The 16,928-nt window shown below is 45.4% G+C and overlaps 1 protein-coding gene across 1 annotated transcript; it reads right to left on the bottom strand.

Moving 5' to 3' along the window:
- Positions 1 to 6,946: 6,946 nt before the first annotated feature.
- mars2 (methionyl-tRNA synthetase 2, mitochondrial) lies at positions 6,947 to 10,659 on the bottom strand. Its single transcript, XM_038775687.1, has 3 exons — positions 10,293 to 10,659; positions 8,826 to 9,160; positions 6,947 to 8,224 (listed from the first exon to the last, which is right to left on the bottom strand). Exons 1-3 carry the CDS (start codon positions 10,648 to 10,650, stop codon positions 7,052 to 7,054), a joined length of 1,866 nt encoding a protein of 621 aa, XP_038631615.1. The 5' UTR covers positions 10,651 to 10,659; the 3' UTR covers positions 6,947 to 7,051.
- Between the last annotated feature and the right edge of the window lie 6,269 nt (positions 10,660 to 16,928).

The following is a 16,928-nucleotide window of genomic DNA, read 5'->3' as shown; positions in this document are numbered from 1 at the left end:
CTTTACATTTTTTGCATTTTGTACTTTACATTTTTGTTGTTGATATTTGTGAAAACTTTAATAAAAATTATTTTTTAAACAAAAATTTTATTGAGGCATTTTAGGCATATAGAAAAAGTGACATTGTACAGTGCAAAAAAAAGTCAATACACAAATAACAAAATAAACATAGTGCAAACCACGGCTCTGTTCACGCATGGACCTGCCTCAATATCCCCCTACTCTACTTTACCCTTGCCCCCCCCAGCTGATGCTTACTCCTCTGCAAAGAAGTCAATAAATGACTGCCACCTTCGGGCAAACCCTAGTAACGAACCTCTCATGGCGAACTTGACTTTCTCTAGCCAAGAAAGCTTGCCATGTCCGATAGCCATATCTCAGCCCTCGGGGTCTTTGAGTCCCTCCATGCTAACAGTATGAGTCGCCGGGCTACCACGGAAGCAAAGGCCAGAACGTCAGCCTCTCTTTCTTCCTGGACTCCCGGGTCCTCCAAAACCACAAAGATTGCCACCTCCGGGCTCATTAGCACCCCAGTTTTCAATACCCGGGACATCATTACCACCCGTTTTCAATACCCGGGACATTGTATCAGAATTTTATGTTTCAGTCAGATCCCCTCTCCGTGAATACGGGCCTCATCAACCCAATCTCTTCTCCTACTACAATCCTGCCATCTCAGGAATCAGTCTGGTGAACCTTCGCTGGGTGAGAGATAACATTTAGCAAAGTGGCCAACCCTTACCCAGCACGTGGTCACTCTGTGAATCTAGTGCCTGGGGAGGTAAGCCTGACAATATAAATTGTCAAGATCCCTCTTGTCATGAAATAGCCAGAAATCCCAAAACGTAACCTAAGGGTGGTACTGTTATATACTGTGCAGTACATTATTATGCTGCTTGGCTAGAGCTTGTTCAGCTTGTCCTATGACTTTAAGAAAACAAAGCACATGCTGAATTAGACTGATAGATGAAGTTAAGATAAAAATCAATCATCATCTTATTGAATGGCAGGACAGGCTTGATTGGTATTCTGCTGTTCAGATATTTCTTAGCTAAGAGGCTAATTATTGTTCCTGAGAGGGCAAGATTGCATCAGGGGAAGAATCAGAAAAGCAAAACCATAGAGAAGCAGAGGACATGGGAGAGAATCAAATCGTCGAAAAGAATGAAAACGTTCTTAAATACAAGATGGACACCAATAAATAGAACGATACAGCGCAGTACAGGCCCTTCGGCCCTCGATGTTGCACCGACATGGAAAAAAACTAAAGGCCATCTAACCTACACTATGCCCTTATCATCCATATGCTTATCCAATAAACTTTTAAATGCCCTCAATGTTGGCGAGTTCACTACTGTTGCAGGTAGGGCATTCCACGGCCTCACCACTCTTTGCGTAAAAAACCCACCTCTGACCTCTGTCCTATATCTATTACCCCTCAATTTAAGGCTATGTCCCCTCGTGCTAGCCACCTCCATCCGCGGGAGAAGGCTCTCGCTGTCCACCCTATCTAACCCTCTGATCATTTTGTATGCCTCTATTAAGTCACCTCTTAACCTTCTTCTCTCTAACGAAAACAACCTCAAGTCCATCAGCCTTTCCTCATAAGATTTTCCCTCCATACCAGGCAACATCCTGGTAAAATCCAACAGAAAAATCAGGAAAATGTTCTTTATGCAGAGAATGGTTAGAATGTGGAACTCATCACCACATGGAACAATTAAAGTGAATAGTATTGATACTTTCAAGGACAAAGAAAGGAATAGAGAGATGTGCTGATATGGTAACAGGAAATATGGTGAGAAGAGATTTAAAAATATATTTGTATTTGTATTTTCTATTTATACACAGTAACACTTTACTTTTAATATTCACAGTATGTGTGGTACTTATATCCATACAGATATCGTCTGTTTTGGTGTGCCTTCCTCCCCGCTGCCTGCCTTGCGGGTTTGGGGGGGGGGGGGGGGGCTTTCCACCCCCCTCCCCCCTCCTTCCGTGCTTCTCCCTTTGGTTCCCCCGAGTTCTCTCCTTTCTTCCTCGCTCCCCCAGTTGTGTATTCCTGTCTGTCTTCTCCCATCTCTTTTTCCTCTAGTCGCTGTTGGCTTTGAACAGGCCAACAAATTGTCTCCATGCTTTGAGGAAGCCTTCTTCTGACCCTCAGATGGTGTATTTGATCTTTTCCAAGTGGAGAAATTCTGCCAGGTCTCCCAGCCAGTCGGCAGCTGCGAATGATGCTGCTGATCGTCAGCCGAGGAGGATTGTCCGGCGTGCGATTAGGGAAGCGAAAGCTAGGGTGTCAGCCCTCTTCGCCATGTGTAGCTCTGGCTGTTCCATTACCCCAAAGATTGCCACTCTTGGGCATGGCTCCACCCTCACCCCACAACCTTGGACATTGCCTCAGAGGCTGTATAGAACCATACAAGTTTGGGACAAGCCCAAAACATGTGGGTATGTTTGGCCGGGCCTCTCTGGCACCGTTCACATTTATTTGGGGGAAGAGTTTTGTGTGAAACTTGAACACCTGCCAGACCAGGTGAGCTGAATGGCCTATTTCTGTTATAAATTCTACATTTTAAAGAAAGGAAGATTGAAACATGAACCATATCTTTCCTGAAACCAGTATTTGTATGTATCAAAGCATGGTGGTTAACACTGCTGCCTCACTGCATCCAGGCCCGGGTTCAATCCCGGCCCCAGGTCACTGTTAATATGGAGTTTGCACATTCTCCCCGTGTCTGCGCGGGTCTCACCCCCACAATCTAAAAGATGCGCAGGGTAGGTGGATTGGCTATGCTAAATTGGGAAAAAAAGAAATTGGGTACTCTATTTTTAAAAATCAATGTGATTTCACATTGAATCCACACCAGGGGTGCACCATCCGGAGGACCAGAACATATCGCCGGTGTGAACAGCCAGAAGATCTCACCCGTAATGTTTTAAGTGCAGTGAGGGAAAGAAATGGGGGGAAAAAATGGCAGAAGAAAAAGGAAAGATCTGTGATAATGTAACAGATCAATGTACTGAAAGTTTTGTCCAAAACAAAGGTTTTCCTTTGAAAATATTTAATAATTTCCCCAGACTTCCTGTAAATTTGGAAGTTTAACTGTGCTAATGCTTATTACAACAGTGGCTGGTGAGGTAACATATAGCCCAACAGCAGTTAGGATCTAATACTCTGTCACTGGCAGCAAATGCCAATATGTTCCTCTGTTGCACTTTATAATCCAATTAGTTTTTAAACCAGATATTGATTCAAGCCACATGAAGCTGCAGGATATATGATTGTCCTCTTTTATTACCTCAAACTTGCTTTTGCCATTTTAATCTTACAACAATTTGTGCCGGCCCATTTAGCATGATCACGGGTACAAAAAGTCTGTGCACGACACAAATAAAATTACTTTTCAGACACAGCTGATCTCTTTTTCATTTGTTGTGAAACCAAAATAGATTGAAGTCAAATCAAAATTTATACTACATTGAGGGAATAGCATCTTCAGAATTCCAGCCATTGATTTATGAACTACTGCCATTTATTGCAGAAAAAGCATCTAAAATAATGGGGGTTGATTCCTGAAAAGCAAAAGCTAGAGGAACACAGGCCTCAAGGTGCAAGATGACAATAGCCTAAGTGAATCCTGAAATGGGGCTCAAATGACAGCATAAGCCAAGTGGGGTGTTTCCCGCCAATCTTTTTGAAGAATAAATCAATTATTTAATTACAAATGAGCACCACAACACCAAAACACGGGAACCTTAAAGGTACAAGGTATAAAAGTATACTGTGTGAAGGGCTGATTTTCTTGCTCTTGCCAAATTGCATTGGTAATGTTCAGGTGTACCATTAAAATTACAAATAAGGGTCCTTTTCTGTAGAAAAGAGCAGGTGGACTGACCCAAGTCCATATACCAGAATAATGAATGCAGTAACTTGACTAGATAAAACTTTTAAAAACCCAGGTTCATTAAATAAAATTGACTTTATATTAACTTATGAAATTACATCATTGACCATAGGTAGAAGTAATGTAGAGTCTCACAATTAAAGATACCTACGTGGTTAAAAAAAGGATTATACCATACTGACATTAAAACAGCTCCGAAAATTATAAAGATGAATCGATGCAGGTCAATTACGTGAACCTCACAAAGAAATGTTGGCAAAGGTTTAGAATCAGTTAATTCCCTGGAAAAAAGTGAAGACAGCACAAGAAAAGCAGCTAGTTGGAGAGCAGCTGGTTAGATTTTATTTATTCAAATCTTCTGCTGAAACAATTAGGTCTAATAAGTAGCGGCATAGCAAGGCATTTACGTCCCATGGATGTATATCCTGTTCCATGTGAGAACTCCCACATACTTCTCTAGTCCTAAACACTTACTTAGGCAGGAAATGTCAGCTTGGGCAAATTAAGCTCCAGGTTTCAGAGCCTGAGCAGCAGGTGATGTTTTGTTCACTGATGTGGGTGAGATCCGCTGGCCGTTCGCCAGCAGGATCTTACTGTCCCAACGACAACACACCCCACCGAGCAACGAAGGTTGTGTTCAACGGGAAACCCCATTGACAACGGTGAGACCAGAAGATTCAGCCACTGGCCACCGGCAAGCCACCCTCTACCACTGCAGAACACGCCGGAAAGGGTGAGGAAACCCGCGCCCAATGTGTCCATCAACTGCTCACTGCATGCTATATGCTCAAGCAAAAAATGAGGCAGAGGGCATAGCTGAGGTTCTAAACAAATGATAATAATAATAATCTTTATTAGCATCACAAGTAGGCTTACATTAACACTGCAATTAAGTTACTGTGAAAATCCACTAGTCACCACACTAATCGTGCCTGTTTGGGTACATGGAGGTAGAATTCAGAATGTCCAATTCACCTAACAATCCCATCTTTTTGGACTTGTGGGAGGAAACCGGAGGAATCCACAGCAAACAAGGGGTGAATGTGTCAACTTTGCACAGACAGTGACCCAAGCCGGGAATCAAACCCAGGTCCCTGGCCTGTGAAGCAAGTGTTAACCACTATGCTACTGTGTACCCTATGATCTGTGCATGCAAGGATGATGTTGCTGCCAAAGTCAAAGGAGGTAGTTGAGATACTGGATGGGATAAAAATTAATAGAAGATATTAGAAAGGCTAACAAATTGATAAAACACAAGACTGGATTAGATATGCCCAAGGATACGAAATTGCAGAGGAACTAGCCATAATCGCCCAACCCTCCTTTGATGCAGAGGTGACACCAGGGGATGAGAGAATTGCAAATATTTCACTCTTGTACACTAATGGTTGTAAAGGTGAGACCAGCAACTGTAGACTAGTCAGTTTAATCTTGCCGGTGGGAGAGCTTTTAGAAACAATAGTCCTGGATAAAATTAAATCACTTGGACAAATTGGGATTAATTAAAGAAAGTCAACAATAATTTGGTAAAGACAAACTGTCTTCAACCAACTTGATTGAGTTGAGGTACAAAGAAGATTGATGAGGCTACTGCACTTCATGTAGAATGTCATATATGTTTGTCTGCAAAGCAATACCCATGAAATAAAAGGGAGAAGTGGCAGCATGAATACAATGTTGGTTTAATGGCAGAAAATAGAAAGTAGCTAGAATGGTTATATTTTTGATGGGTAGAAAGTATAAACGTTCCCCATGGGCTGGTACTAGCATCGCTGCTTTTCTTGATACACATTAATGACTTGAACATGGGTGTGCAGGGTATAATTTCAAAATTTGCAAGTGATAAAACTTGGCAGTATTGTAAATTGTGAAAAGGACAGAAGAAGACAAGGCAGATTCACAAGGCCTGGTAGAATGAGCAGACGTGGCAGAGAAGTTTGGAGTGATGGATTTTGGGAGCAAGAACAAGGAGATTTTAAAGGATACAATTCTAAAATGGCTACAGAAGTAGAGGACCCTGGGGATATATGTTCTCAAATCATTGAAGGTGCCAGGGCAGGTTGAGAAAGCGATTAATAAGATATATAGGTTCCTGGGTTTTATGAACAGAGGTATAAGAGTACAAAGGCAAGGAGGATATGGTTAACTTTTATAAAACACTAGTTTGAACTGAACCAGAGTAGTGTGCCCAATTCTGGGCTTCACACTCTCTCGGGAGCATGAAATGGCATTCGAGGGTGCAGAAAAAATTTGCAAGAATGATTCCAGGGATGCGAAATTTCAGTAATGTAGATGGAACAGAGAAGCGGAGTTTGTTCTCCTGAGAAGCGATATGATAGAGGTATTCAAAATCATGAGTCTGGACAGAGTAGAGGGTGGTGGTGGGACGACGACATCCCATTGGCAAAGGGTCAAGAACCAGACGAATGGCAAAACTACCAACAGTAACATGAAGAAAACCTTTTAACGCAGGAATAACAATCTGGGATACATTGCCTGAAAGTGTAGTGGAGACAGATTCAAGCACGGCTTTCAAAAGGGCATTAGATAATTGTCTAAAGAGAAAAAAAAAACTTACAGATCTACAAGATGAGCAGAGTTGCTGCTGGTGAGCTGGCATGGACATGGTGGTCTGAATGACTTCCTGGGTTGGTAAAATTCTATTCTATAATAATAATCTTTGTCATTGTCACAAATAAGCTTACATTAACACTGCAATGAAGTTACTGTGAAAATCCCCTAGTCGCCACACTCTGGCACCTGTTCGGGTACACGGAGGGAGAAGTCAATGTCCAATTTGCCTAACAAGCACGTCTTTCGGGACTTGTGGGAGGAAACTGGAGCGCCCGGAGGAAACCCACGCAGACACTGGGAGAATGTAGATTCCGCACAGACAGTGACCCAAGCCAAGAATCGAACCTGGGACCCAGATGCTGTGAAGCAACAAAGCTAACCACTGTGCTACCATGCCTTCCTCATGCTACAATGCCGCCTGAAAGCTGAGGATATAATAAAATTATAAAAAGGAGAAAAAAACGCATTGTGCAAAAGTATTGTATTAACATTTTGCAATATATTCAGAACAAATTATTTGCATGTGGCTGAGCTAAAATAGGTCAAATTCATTAGAGTATGTTGCATTTTCAACATCTTCCTTGAGCTTTGCTCTGTCTTTTATCTGTCCTTTCCAATCTGTTAAACAAGAGTCCGCTATCAGGCCCCAACTTTCTTCCTTCAAAAGGGCAAATACTATTATGGTATTTGGCCAAGAAGTTCAAATGTCTCCAGCCTCGTTCCTGTGGCCCAACAGCCAATCGCGAAAGCAATTTGTTAGCAAGTGCTGGGATGACTGGCTGCAAAAGGATCCCGTAAACCCGCAAGCATTCCAAAGTGACATGAAGCACGGTATCCAGCCAGCAGCAATCTTCAGCATTTTTTCGGTCTAGTTTCCAGGGAGCATGCCGTTGGAAAAAGCCATTTGTTAACCGAATGCAAAAATTGATAGCTTCTAAAGCTTTATAAATTTGAAACTTTTCAAAGCAGTGTTCAACGTCCAAAGGTAGCTGCTCAACTAATTGTATCATTTTGTAATCCTCAATTGTTGCTCTGCTTGAATGGCCCATGTAGGGCCTCTTAGGAAAACAGTGAGTTGAAAAAGGTGAGTAGACTTGGTCAGGATTCATACGTGTGCCTGTACAACGGTTAAGGAGGCCTCCCAACGCATCTGCAAGCTCTGCATTTAGAACTTTAAGCACTTTATCATCATAATAGTCACAGTCTGTTTCTGGCACACCTTGCCGCAGCAAAAAATATCTGAAGCCATCAGCAGTGTACACAGAAAATCGTTCCATGGGATCAATAACATTGCCAAGGCTCTTGGACATCTTCTGGCCATTGACTGTCCAATGTGAATGTACATAGATTTGCTTTGGTAACTGCAGGCCAGCTGCCATTAGGAAAGCAGGCCAATATATAGCATGGAACTTAAGAATATCCTTCCCAACAATGTGATGTACTCCAGAACACCAAGGATTATGATCCTCTGGATAACCTGCTACAGTGAGATAATTAACTAAGGCATCTAACCATACATAAATTGTCTGTGTTGAATCTTCAGGAACTGGGATACCCCACTTCAAACGATTTCTCTGTCGCGACACTGATAAGTCTGGAATTTCTTCCTGTAGCCAGTGGACAACAAGGTGATGGAATTTTTCTGGGCATATTGCAAATGGATTTTTCTTCAACCAATCTAACAACATTGGTCTAAATTCAGACAGCCTGAACATGTAATTTTCTTCTTTAGTCCATTCCACCTGTAATTAGAAGTACGTTTTAGAATACATACATTTCAAAATACAAATACTACCTCAGGTTTATCTCAGATACTGGATTTTGATGTATTTGATTAAATACAAACACACAGTGAATTACCTAGAATACGTGCATAACTGAGAAATATCGAAGAACCCAAAACTCAAAGTCATCTCAATCAAGCTTCCAGCATGCACGCAGCAACGGCACAAAACTAGATTTTACACTTGTAGAGCTCACAAGGATTGCGAGTGGCATAATGACATTATACTAATGCAAAAGTGTGACCTTTTAAGGTCAGTTTGTGGTACATTGTTAGGGCAGTGCAGAGGGAAGGTTTATTTTTGTGGCAGGCTGATGAGGTAAATACTAAAAAGTTACAGAAAATTTTCCATTTTCTTTCGTGCTTTAACCGACGTTAAAACAGCCGTAACATTCTATAGACTATAAAATGAAGACTGTGCACACAGCATCATGCTTAATAGCCAAATGTATTGTTCCTTTCCATCAACATCTACCCCAGTATACTGATCCTATCATACAAAGTACTGATCACATCTGTACATTGATTCAGCACTTTCCAAGTGTCTTGCATAGGTTTACCTTGTGTCCACTCTCCATAGATACTTTAATGAGGTTCCCATATGCATCCTTTCTTTCCACAACCTGTGAATCAGACAGGAAAGTCTCATCTGGAACAGAATACCATCCCTCGTATGTTCCTTCATAGAGGTACCCCTCGTCACGCAAGACGCACCAAAAATGTTGGACAGCATTTTTGTGACGTTCCTCTGTGGTTCGAATGTAATCTGTGTATGAAACTAGGGACTGTTGGAATAAAGTCCTGAACTCTTTAGACACTCTGGAACAGAATTCTAATGGGTCTTCAGCTGCAGCTTCTGCAGCTTGTTGAATCTTCAGGCCATGCTCATCTGTCCCTGCAACAAGTTATACAGTTGTGTTATACAAGAATACCCAACACCTAATATATAAAATAAAAACAGAAAATGTAGGAAATGCGCAGCGGCTCTGGCAGAATCAGTGGAAAGCGAAAGAGATTTTCAGAGATCTTTCATCAGATTAAGGCATGTTTCTTTATCACGAAACATCAGTCGGCCAGTCATTACAAATATTATTATAGTGCACTGTTTAAATATTTAATGGACCAAGCCCTTTTTCAGGTAAACAAAAAGCAAAGTATTGTAGATGTTGAAAACTTGGAAATCAACATTTTTGTTTCCTTTTTTTTTGATATTCACATTGCATTGTCACAGTAATGTTTTCCCCAGATGGCAATATATTTACAAGTCTCATTAGGTCGCTCGTAGTCAGACTCACTTGTTGGACAAATATATATGATGGGTATGCTTCATTTATTTATTCAGGCACAATGCAGCTATCAAGACACACAATAGCCCAGAGTTAGCCCTCAGTGATGATAGAATGGGTTTTGCTGGTCACCACCAGTACAACATCCCACAGATTTTCTGCAGGCTTGGCACCAGAATCTACACTAACCCAGACTCTGTTTCAGTGCAGTTCCCTCCAGAGGATCTGTAATGGGCAAGCAACAGTGATGCTCTTCAACCAGATCAAAGTATCCTCACTGTTGTGTCGAAGTCAACATGAACAAAAACTATAAATTACATTTGAATCATGTATGGAAAGCAAAATAAGGGCCCATAACTTCCAAACCCCAGGAGGGCATCGTAACTGAGAAGTGCTCCACAGATGCACGAGTGAAACCCTCTGAAGCCCCAAATAAAGATTGCATGCCATTGCCCAGGAAGTACAAATTCTGTTGGGTAATTACCCTGCACTGGGTTCCGTTCAAATCACAGTTTTCAGATGGTTCCGACTGTCTTGCAGGAATAGTTACCCAGGAGAGTTAGAAGAGTTAAAACTACTTCTAACTCCTGGATAACTATAGTACTATAAACATTGAACACAACAGGTGCGCAGCTTTCCCCAAATTAATTTGACCAACTCCACTATTCAACAATCCGGAGGGAGGCCAGGAGGAGTATCCCGGTTCTCTTCACGGGATGACCGGCTGCTGCTTCCCGGTACCTGTTGCAAACTTGGCTTCATGTCCCAGTAAAATCTTGGCGCGGTACAAAGCGTCCGCCAGCACCGCTGAGTACAGGTGGCCGATGTGAGGAGTCGCATTCACGTAGAAGATGGGGGTGGTGATGAGGGAAGGGCTGCTGGGGCCGACCGCAGAGCCCGAGGAGGGAGCGCGGCCTGCGGGCAGGAGGCGGCCGAATGCCTGCTGCCTACTGCCAGGGAATGAGCAGACAGACGGCAGCTGAGAAATCAGGCGGAGAGCCCGCCTGGACAGGGAGCCTGTCATACCGGGCAGCTGGACGGTGCACCCACGAACATCTCCCCGACTGGAACCTGCGCGCAGGTGCACTGACCAACCCATCAGCAACCAATCCGACCGTCGATTCGACTCGCGCATGCTCTTTAATAGCCAATCAGCATTTGAACCGTATTTGCGCACACTCGTTGCGAACCAATCATCACTTGAATCTCGAGTGCGCATGCTCATCGGTAGCCAATTCGAACTCATCTAATTTACCCATTGGGATGATCTTTGAGCCGGAGTTGTTTTTGTACCAAGAAGGTTCCAGCACAGTAAGAACCCGGCTGGTCCCACCGGACCGCCGCTCAGCCCGGCTGGTCCCACCGGACCGCCGCTCAAACCGGCTGGTCCCACCAGACCGCCGTTCAACCCGGCTGCTCCCAGCGGATTGCCGCTCAACCTGACTGGTCCCACCAGACCACTGATCAACCTAGCTGGTCTCACAGGACCACCGCTCAACCCGGCTGGTCCCACCGGACCACCGTTCAACCCAGTGGACTGCCGCTCAACCCGGCTGGTCCCACCGGACCGCCGCTCAACCCGACTTCTTCAATCATAGAACTTACAATGCAGAAGGAGACCATTCGGCCCATCGAGTCTGCACTGGGCCTTGGAAAGAGCATCCTACTTAAACCCACACCTTCACCCTATTCTCGTAACTTCACCTAACCTTTTGGACACTATGGGGCAATTTAGCATGGCCAATTCACCTAACCTGCACATCTTTGGACATGGGAGGCAACTGGAGCACCCGGAAGAAACCCACACAGACACGAGGAGGAAGTGCAAGCTCCATCCAGATAGTCATCCGAGGAGATCTATCCAGATAACTAAAATCCATCACCCATGCTAGAACCATTCTTGTAAATCTTTTGTGCACCTTCTCTCAAAGCATCATATGCTTCCTATAGTGCAGAAAGTGGAACGGGACACAATACTCCAGGCTGAGTCAGGGTTTTACAAAGGTTCACCATAACCTTGCTTTTTTACTCTCGGACTGTAACTTCCAAGCTCACTAATAATGGATTGGTTGGGGGGCGGGCGGCGGGCGGGAGGGTAGGGGTAGAATCCCTCTCAGAACTTTTCTGGTAAGGGTTTGCACAGAACTCCACACTTCCTCTGGGCAATTACCCTCTGCTAGCAATCATTTGAAAATGTCATTTAAATTGCAAACTTCAGATGTTTCCAGCTATGTTACACAAATAGTTACCAAGAAAATGTTAGGAGAATTAACTCCGAAGTGATGGCTTTTTTGGGATAGTAATGAATTTGGAGAAGAGATAGGGCTTTTTGGTTTCCTCTCCGTGGGTGGGAGTTGGCTTGGAGGGATTGCCATTTTGTGTGACAACTATTCACTTCAGGTATCTGGAGGTGCAGGTGGTTTGGGACTGGGCCGAGCTCTGTAAATTGAATTTTACGAGCTTGGTGGATAGAGTTATGGCAAATATGTTGAGGTGAGTCAGCCTCCTATCATTAGCAGGCAGGGTGCAGGCAGTAAAGACTAATATCTTGTCGAGGTTTTTATATTTATTCCCGTGCTTACCGGTCTTTTTACCAAAGCATTTTTTATGGTTTGGAACGGTTGATTTTGTCATTTGTATGGGCGGATAAGGTGGCGAGGATTCGGAAGTTAATGCTTCAGGTAGGTCGACAATTGTGGGGTGGGGGGGGGGGGGGGGGGGGAGGAGAGGTTGTTTCTTCCAAATCTGATGTATTATTACTGCCTGCGATCGCCAAGGAGGTGCAGGGCTGGAGTAGGGTGCTGGAGGCGATGTGGGTGAGGATGGACGCAGGTTCTTGTCGGGGGGGGGGGGGGGGGGGTCGCTGGCAATGGTGCCGCTCCAGTTTGCCCCAGGGAAATACTCGGTTGTAGCCATCTAAGATGGCTACCTGCAGAGGACCATGGGAATTGTGGTCAACTTGGACACAGACAAGTACACAGCCTCGGTGTATTGTGCAAAGAAGCCAGAACTGATCGAAACTTGCACCCATAAAAAGTCAATCACCATTTCCCCCAGGGCAATTGAGTTTGAATCAAGGAACTACAACAGTAGCAGACTAACCAGCGCCACTTCCCCTTATTTGGAAAGGCATACATGCCTGGAACAATGATAGCTAGGACACGCCCAGCCACCGAGGTATCCGCCCCTTAATTGGCCAGGATCAATGAGGGTGATCAAAATCCTATCGATCCATTAGGTCTGGAGTTAGGACCGCCCAAACGGCCATGAAAGAGAAGAAGGATAAGAAGCACTAGGGATCGGCCTCTTTTGGACCGGCCTGTGTGCGACCAATTGCAGCATATCAACCAGCCAAGTTCAAGGACCCACGATCACTACCTGAAGGATGAGCCCAGCCGAGATGAACCTGAAGGCTTCGAAACTGACCCATGTGGACACAGATAAAAGCCTCATCTCCCGCACAAAGCCGGTCACCCTGAAGTTAAGTAAAGGTCATCATAGTTATTAAGTTTAGTTTAGTGGGTAGCCGCGTGAATCATTACATATAAAACAAGTGTTAATAAACTGCCTTTTGGACTAATATACTGGTTGTGTGGTCATTCAGTCAATATAAGAAACAGCTTGTGGTTCGCATAGAAATAAAGAAGTCAACATGGTGGAAGCCAAGGTGAAGTTTTGGCAGCATGTTAAATTAGGGGTTGGGTCGAAGCTGATGCCAGTGTGAGAAAATCATGTGTTTCAGCCGGCGAGACTGGATGCTAGGTTTCGAGGGTGGAAGGAGCGCTATTTTTGAAAGGAGCGCTATTTTTGAAAGGGCGGTTTGCGAGTTTGAAGGAGTCGACAGAAGTTTGGGATTCTACAGGGGGAGGCCTTTAGGTATATGTAGGTGTGGGATTTTGTATGGAAGGTTTTCCCAGCTTTTCCTGTGATGCCTCCCTCCTCTTTGTTGGTGGGGGTGTTGTCAGTGATGGGATTGGAGGGGGGGGGGGGGGGGGGGGGCCATCTCGGCAATTTATGGGAAGATTGTGGAGGAGGATATGGCTTTGCTGGAAGCGGTTAAGGCCAAGTGGGAGGATGAGCTGGGAGTGGCATTGGAGGAGGGGTTGTGGTGTGAGGTGTTGCGGAGGGTGAATGCTTCAACTTCGTATGCATCGCTGGAGTTAATACAGTTAAAGGTAGTGCACCTGACAAGATAGAGGATGAGCCGGTTGTTTGAGGGGATGGAGGACTATTGCCAGCTCCAAGGGCCCTTGGAAGGACCCCGCTCCCATTAGCGAGTTCAGCATCATGACCACGTAGGCCCCCAAGTCCGATCCTTCCAGGAGGCCCAGGATCTGCAAATTCTTCCACCGCAAGTGGTTCTCCATTTCCTCCAGCCTCGCCTGCCATTTCTTGTGGAGCGCCTCGTGCGACTCCACCTTCACTGCCAGGCCTAGGATTTCATCCTCATTCTCCAAGGCCATTTGCTGGACCTCGCGGATCTCTGCCCCCTGGGCCGTCTGAGCCGCTGTGAGCTTGTCAAATGAGGCCTTTAGCAGTTCCAGCAGCTCAGCTTTCAGCTCCCTGAAGCAGCTATGGAGCAGCTCCTGCTGCTCCTGCGCCCACTGCTGCCACATCCCCGCCCGCTGGCATCTTGGTCTTCCTCCCTCGCACCTTTCTCTGCTCCAAAGGCGATGTTTTGACCTCCCCGCTCCTGGTCCAGTCCATCCACCGGTAGAGGCACAGCTGTCTTCCCACACCGGGAAAAGTCCGACCAGCGCCGTTAAGGGCCCTCAAAAGAGCCCAAAAGTCCAAAAATAGCGGGAGCCTCCGAACATGCGGCTTAGCTCCGCAACCGGAAGTCCACTAGAATCGATGTTGACTTGTGGAGGTATTTATTGTTAAACACCCACTGCCGCATTATGTAGAAGGCTGAGCTGATCCAATGTTGGATCTCCTCACTAATGTTGGCCTGTTGAGAGAGGTGACTGTCCACCTTCGGGAAGTGTTCAATATAGTCCAGAGTCTCTACTTCAGCATATATGGGAGTTGGAAGATTTGACTGACCAGGTCAAGGTCGATGCAGAATTTTTTTTTGGCAACGATCAAGGACAGGTTGAGTCTCTTGTATGTAGAATTGAATAGATGGAGATTTGCAAACTAGATCATGTGTCTGCAATGGTCAGTTTAGTTTTGGCACGGTGGAGGCTGGGCTAAAAGTTCTCCATCTAGGTGGTATTCAATACTCTCATCAGGGGGCATTTCATCTTTGATGGGGTGAATAGGTACAATCAGATAGATTCTAAATAGCATGGCGGCTATCAGGCAGTCTCTCTTGACACCAATCTTCTTAAATGTGGCCCACATCCTCAATCACTTTCTCTTTTGAGCATTGCTGCAGAAAAGTCAGACATTGAGCTTTCATGTAAATGCCGCCCAAGGAGCAATTGTAAAATGAAGGCAGCCAGGTGCTGGCCCTTTCTATCATGAGAACGGAGTGACTTGCTGTCAACTGTTTGGGTTTCCATTCCACAAATCTATCAGACACATCAGCCGCGATTCTCCGCAACCACGATGGGTGGGAGAATAGTGGGAGGTCTGCTCCCGCACCTCCCGCTATTCTCTCCCCCCCCCCCCCCCCCCCCCCCCAAAATGGCGTGTCCGGTTTTCCGACACGCCGTTCGGAGAAACGCGGGCCATCGTTTTTCACGGTGGCCCGCGATTCTCCGACAAGATATTAGTCTTTACTGCCTGCTGTTTCCAACCTGTTCACGGCGGCGGCAACCACACCTGGTCGCTGCCATTGTGAACATGGTGCGCCAGGTAAGTGTGGGGCCTAGGGGAGGCGGATCAGGGATCGAGCACCACGACCGTGCTCGGGAGGGGACTGGCCCGCGGTCGGTGCCCACCGATCATCGGGCTGGCGTCTGAAGAGGACGCACTCTTTCCCCTCCGCTGCCCCACAAGATCAAGCCGCCACGTCTTGCGGGGCGGCTGAGGGGAAAGACGGCAACCGCGCATGCACGGGTTTGAGCTGTCCAACCCACGCATGCGCGGCTGATGTCATTAGGCGCCGCCGCGGTGTCATTCTTGGTGCGCCAGGCCTTGAAGCCAGGGACAAGGCTCGGCCGCCGAGTTTCCTGGTACGGGTCGCCTATCCCCCTGGGTAGGGGAGAATAGGGGGCCAGGCGAGGCTCCCGACGCCGTCGTGAAACCTGGAGATGGGCCTTGCGGAGAATTCTGCCCGATTTTAGTTAAAGAACATGATTCAACATCACCCAGGCTATTTGTTTATGCACTTGTCCTGGAAATAAAAATGTTATTTTAAAGCACCCGATGATCTTAACGGAGCCCCATTAACACAAATAACCTTTTCATTACTGCACCGACAAACATGTAACTGACCACATACACACAACACTCCCAAGATCTAATCCCTTCTGCCCAGCTCTCAGAAGTATCTCGTAGGAACCACTGATTGGTGTCAGCCAGAACACTGTCCCTGGCCAACCCACACGTTGCCAGCCAGCCAATCAAACCGACTTCCTCTCAAGCTGTTTCTTAAGATTCTCTCGGCACCAATGAGTCGGTTTTCTCCTCTCCAAAAAAAACATCCTGGAACATACTTCCTGACGAGCAGGCTGCCTCAGCTTAAGTCCACTGCTTAATGGCACATTCCAATGAGGATTCCATGGAACAAAAATAATAAAAGAAAAAAATGAGAACAAAGGGAAAAATCAAAAGAAAGGACTCAAACAACCTTGAAAATAAGTCAATACATTGAAACTACATTGACCCTGATATTCAACCATTAACTTTCTCTGCTTAAAGTTGCAACTTCCATTGATCCTGAAAACATGGCCTATAGACCAGTCACCGATGTTTACATACATTTTACAAAGCGAGTTTGGGTCAGTCTGAACTCAGAATTTAGTAGATAACATTTGGTGCACATTATAGTTACTGAGTGAAAAAGTGAGACGTTCGATGGGACGGTGGAGGCTGGGGCTAAAAGTTCTCCATCTGGGTGGTATTCAATACTCTCATCAGGGGGCATTTCATCTTTGATGGTGTGAATAGGTACAATCAGGTAGATTCTAAATAGCATGGCGACTATCACGTAGTCTCTCTTGACATTGATCTTCTTAAATATGGTCCACATCCTCAATCACTTTCTCTTTTGAGCATTGCTGCAGAAAAGTCACACATTGAACTTTCATTTAAATGCCGCCCAAGGAGCAGTTGTAAAATGAAGGCAGGGAGATTTACCCCAAATGGCTGTTCAGTTCCTGGTCTGAGAGTTCTAAATGGCAACACCTGGTGTCGAAACGCACGTCCCTCACAAAATACAGACCTACAAGAACTTCGATATGAACAAAAATCAAACTCACTGGGCAA

This window comes from Scyliorhinus canicula, chromosome 17, assembly GCF_902713615.1.
Source record: "Scyliorhinus canicula chromosome 17, sScyCan1.1, whole genome shotgun sequence".
Classification (NCBI taxonomy): Eukaryota; Metazoa; Chordata; class Chondrichthyes; order Carcharhiniformes; family Scyliorhinidae; genus Scyliorhinus; species Scyliorhinus canicula.
The sequence above is the reverse complement of the archived record's forward strand: the minus strand, read 5'-3'. Positions and strand labels throughout refer to the sequence as shown.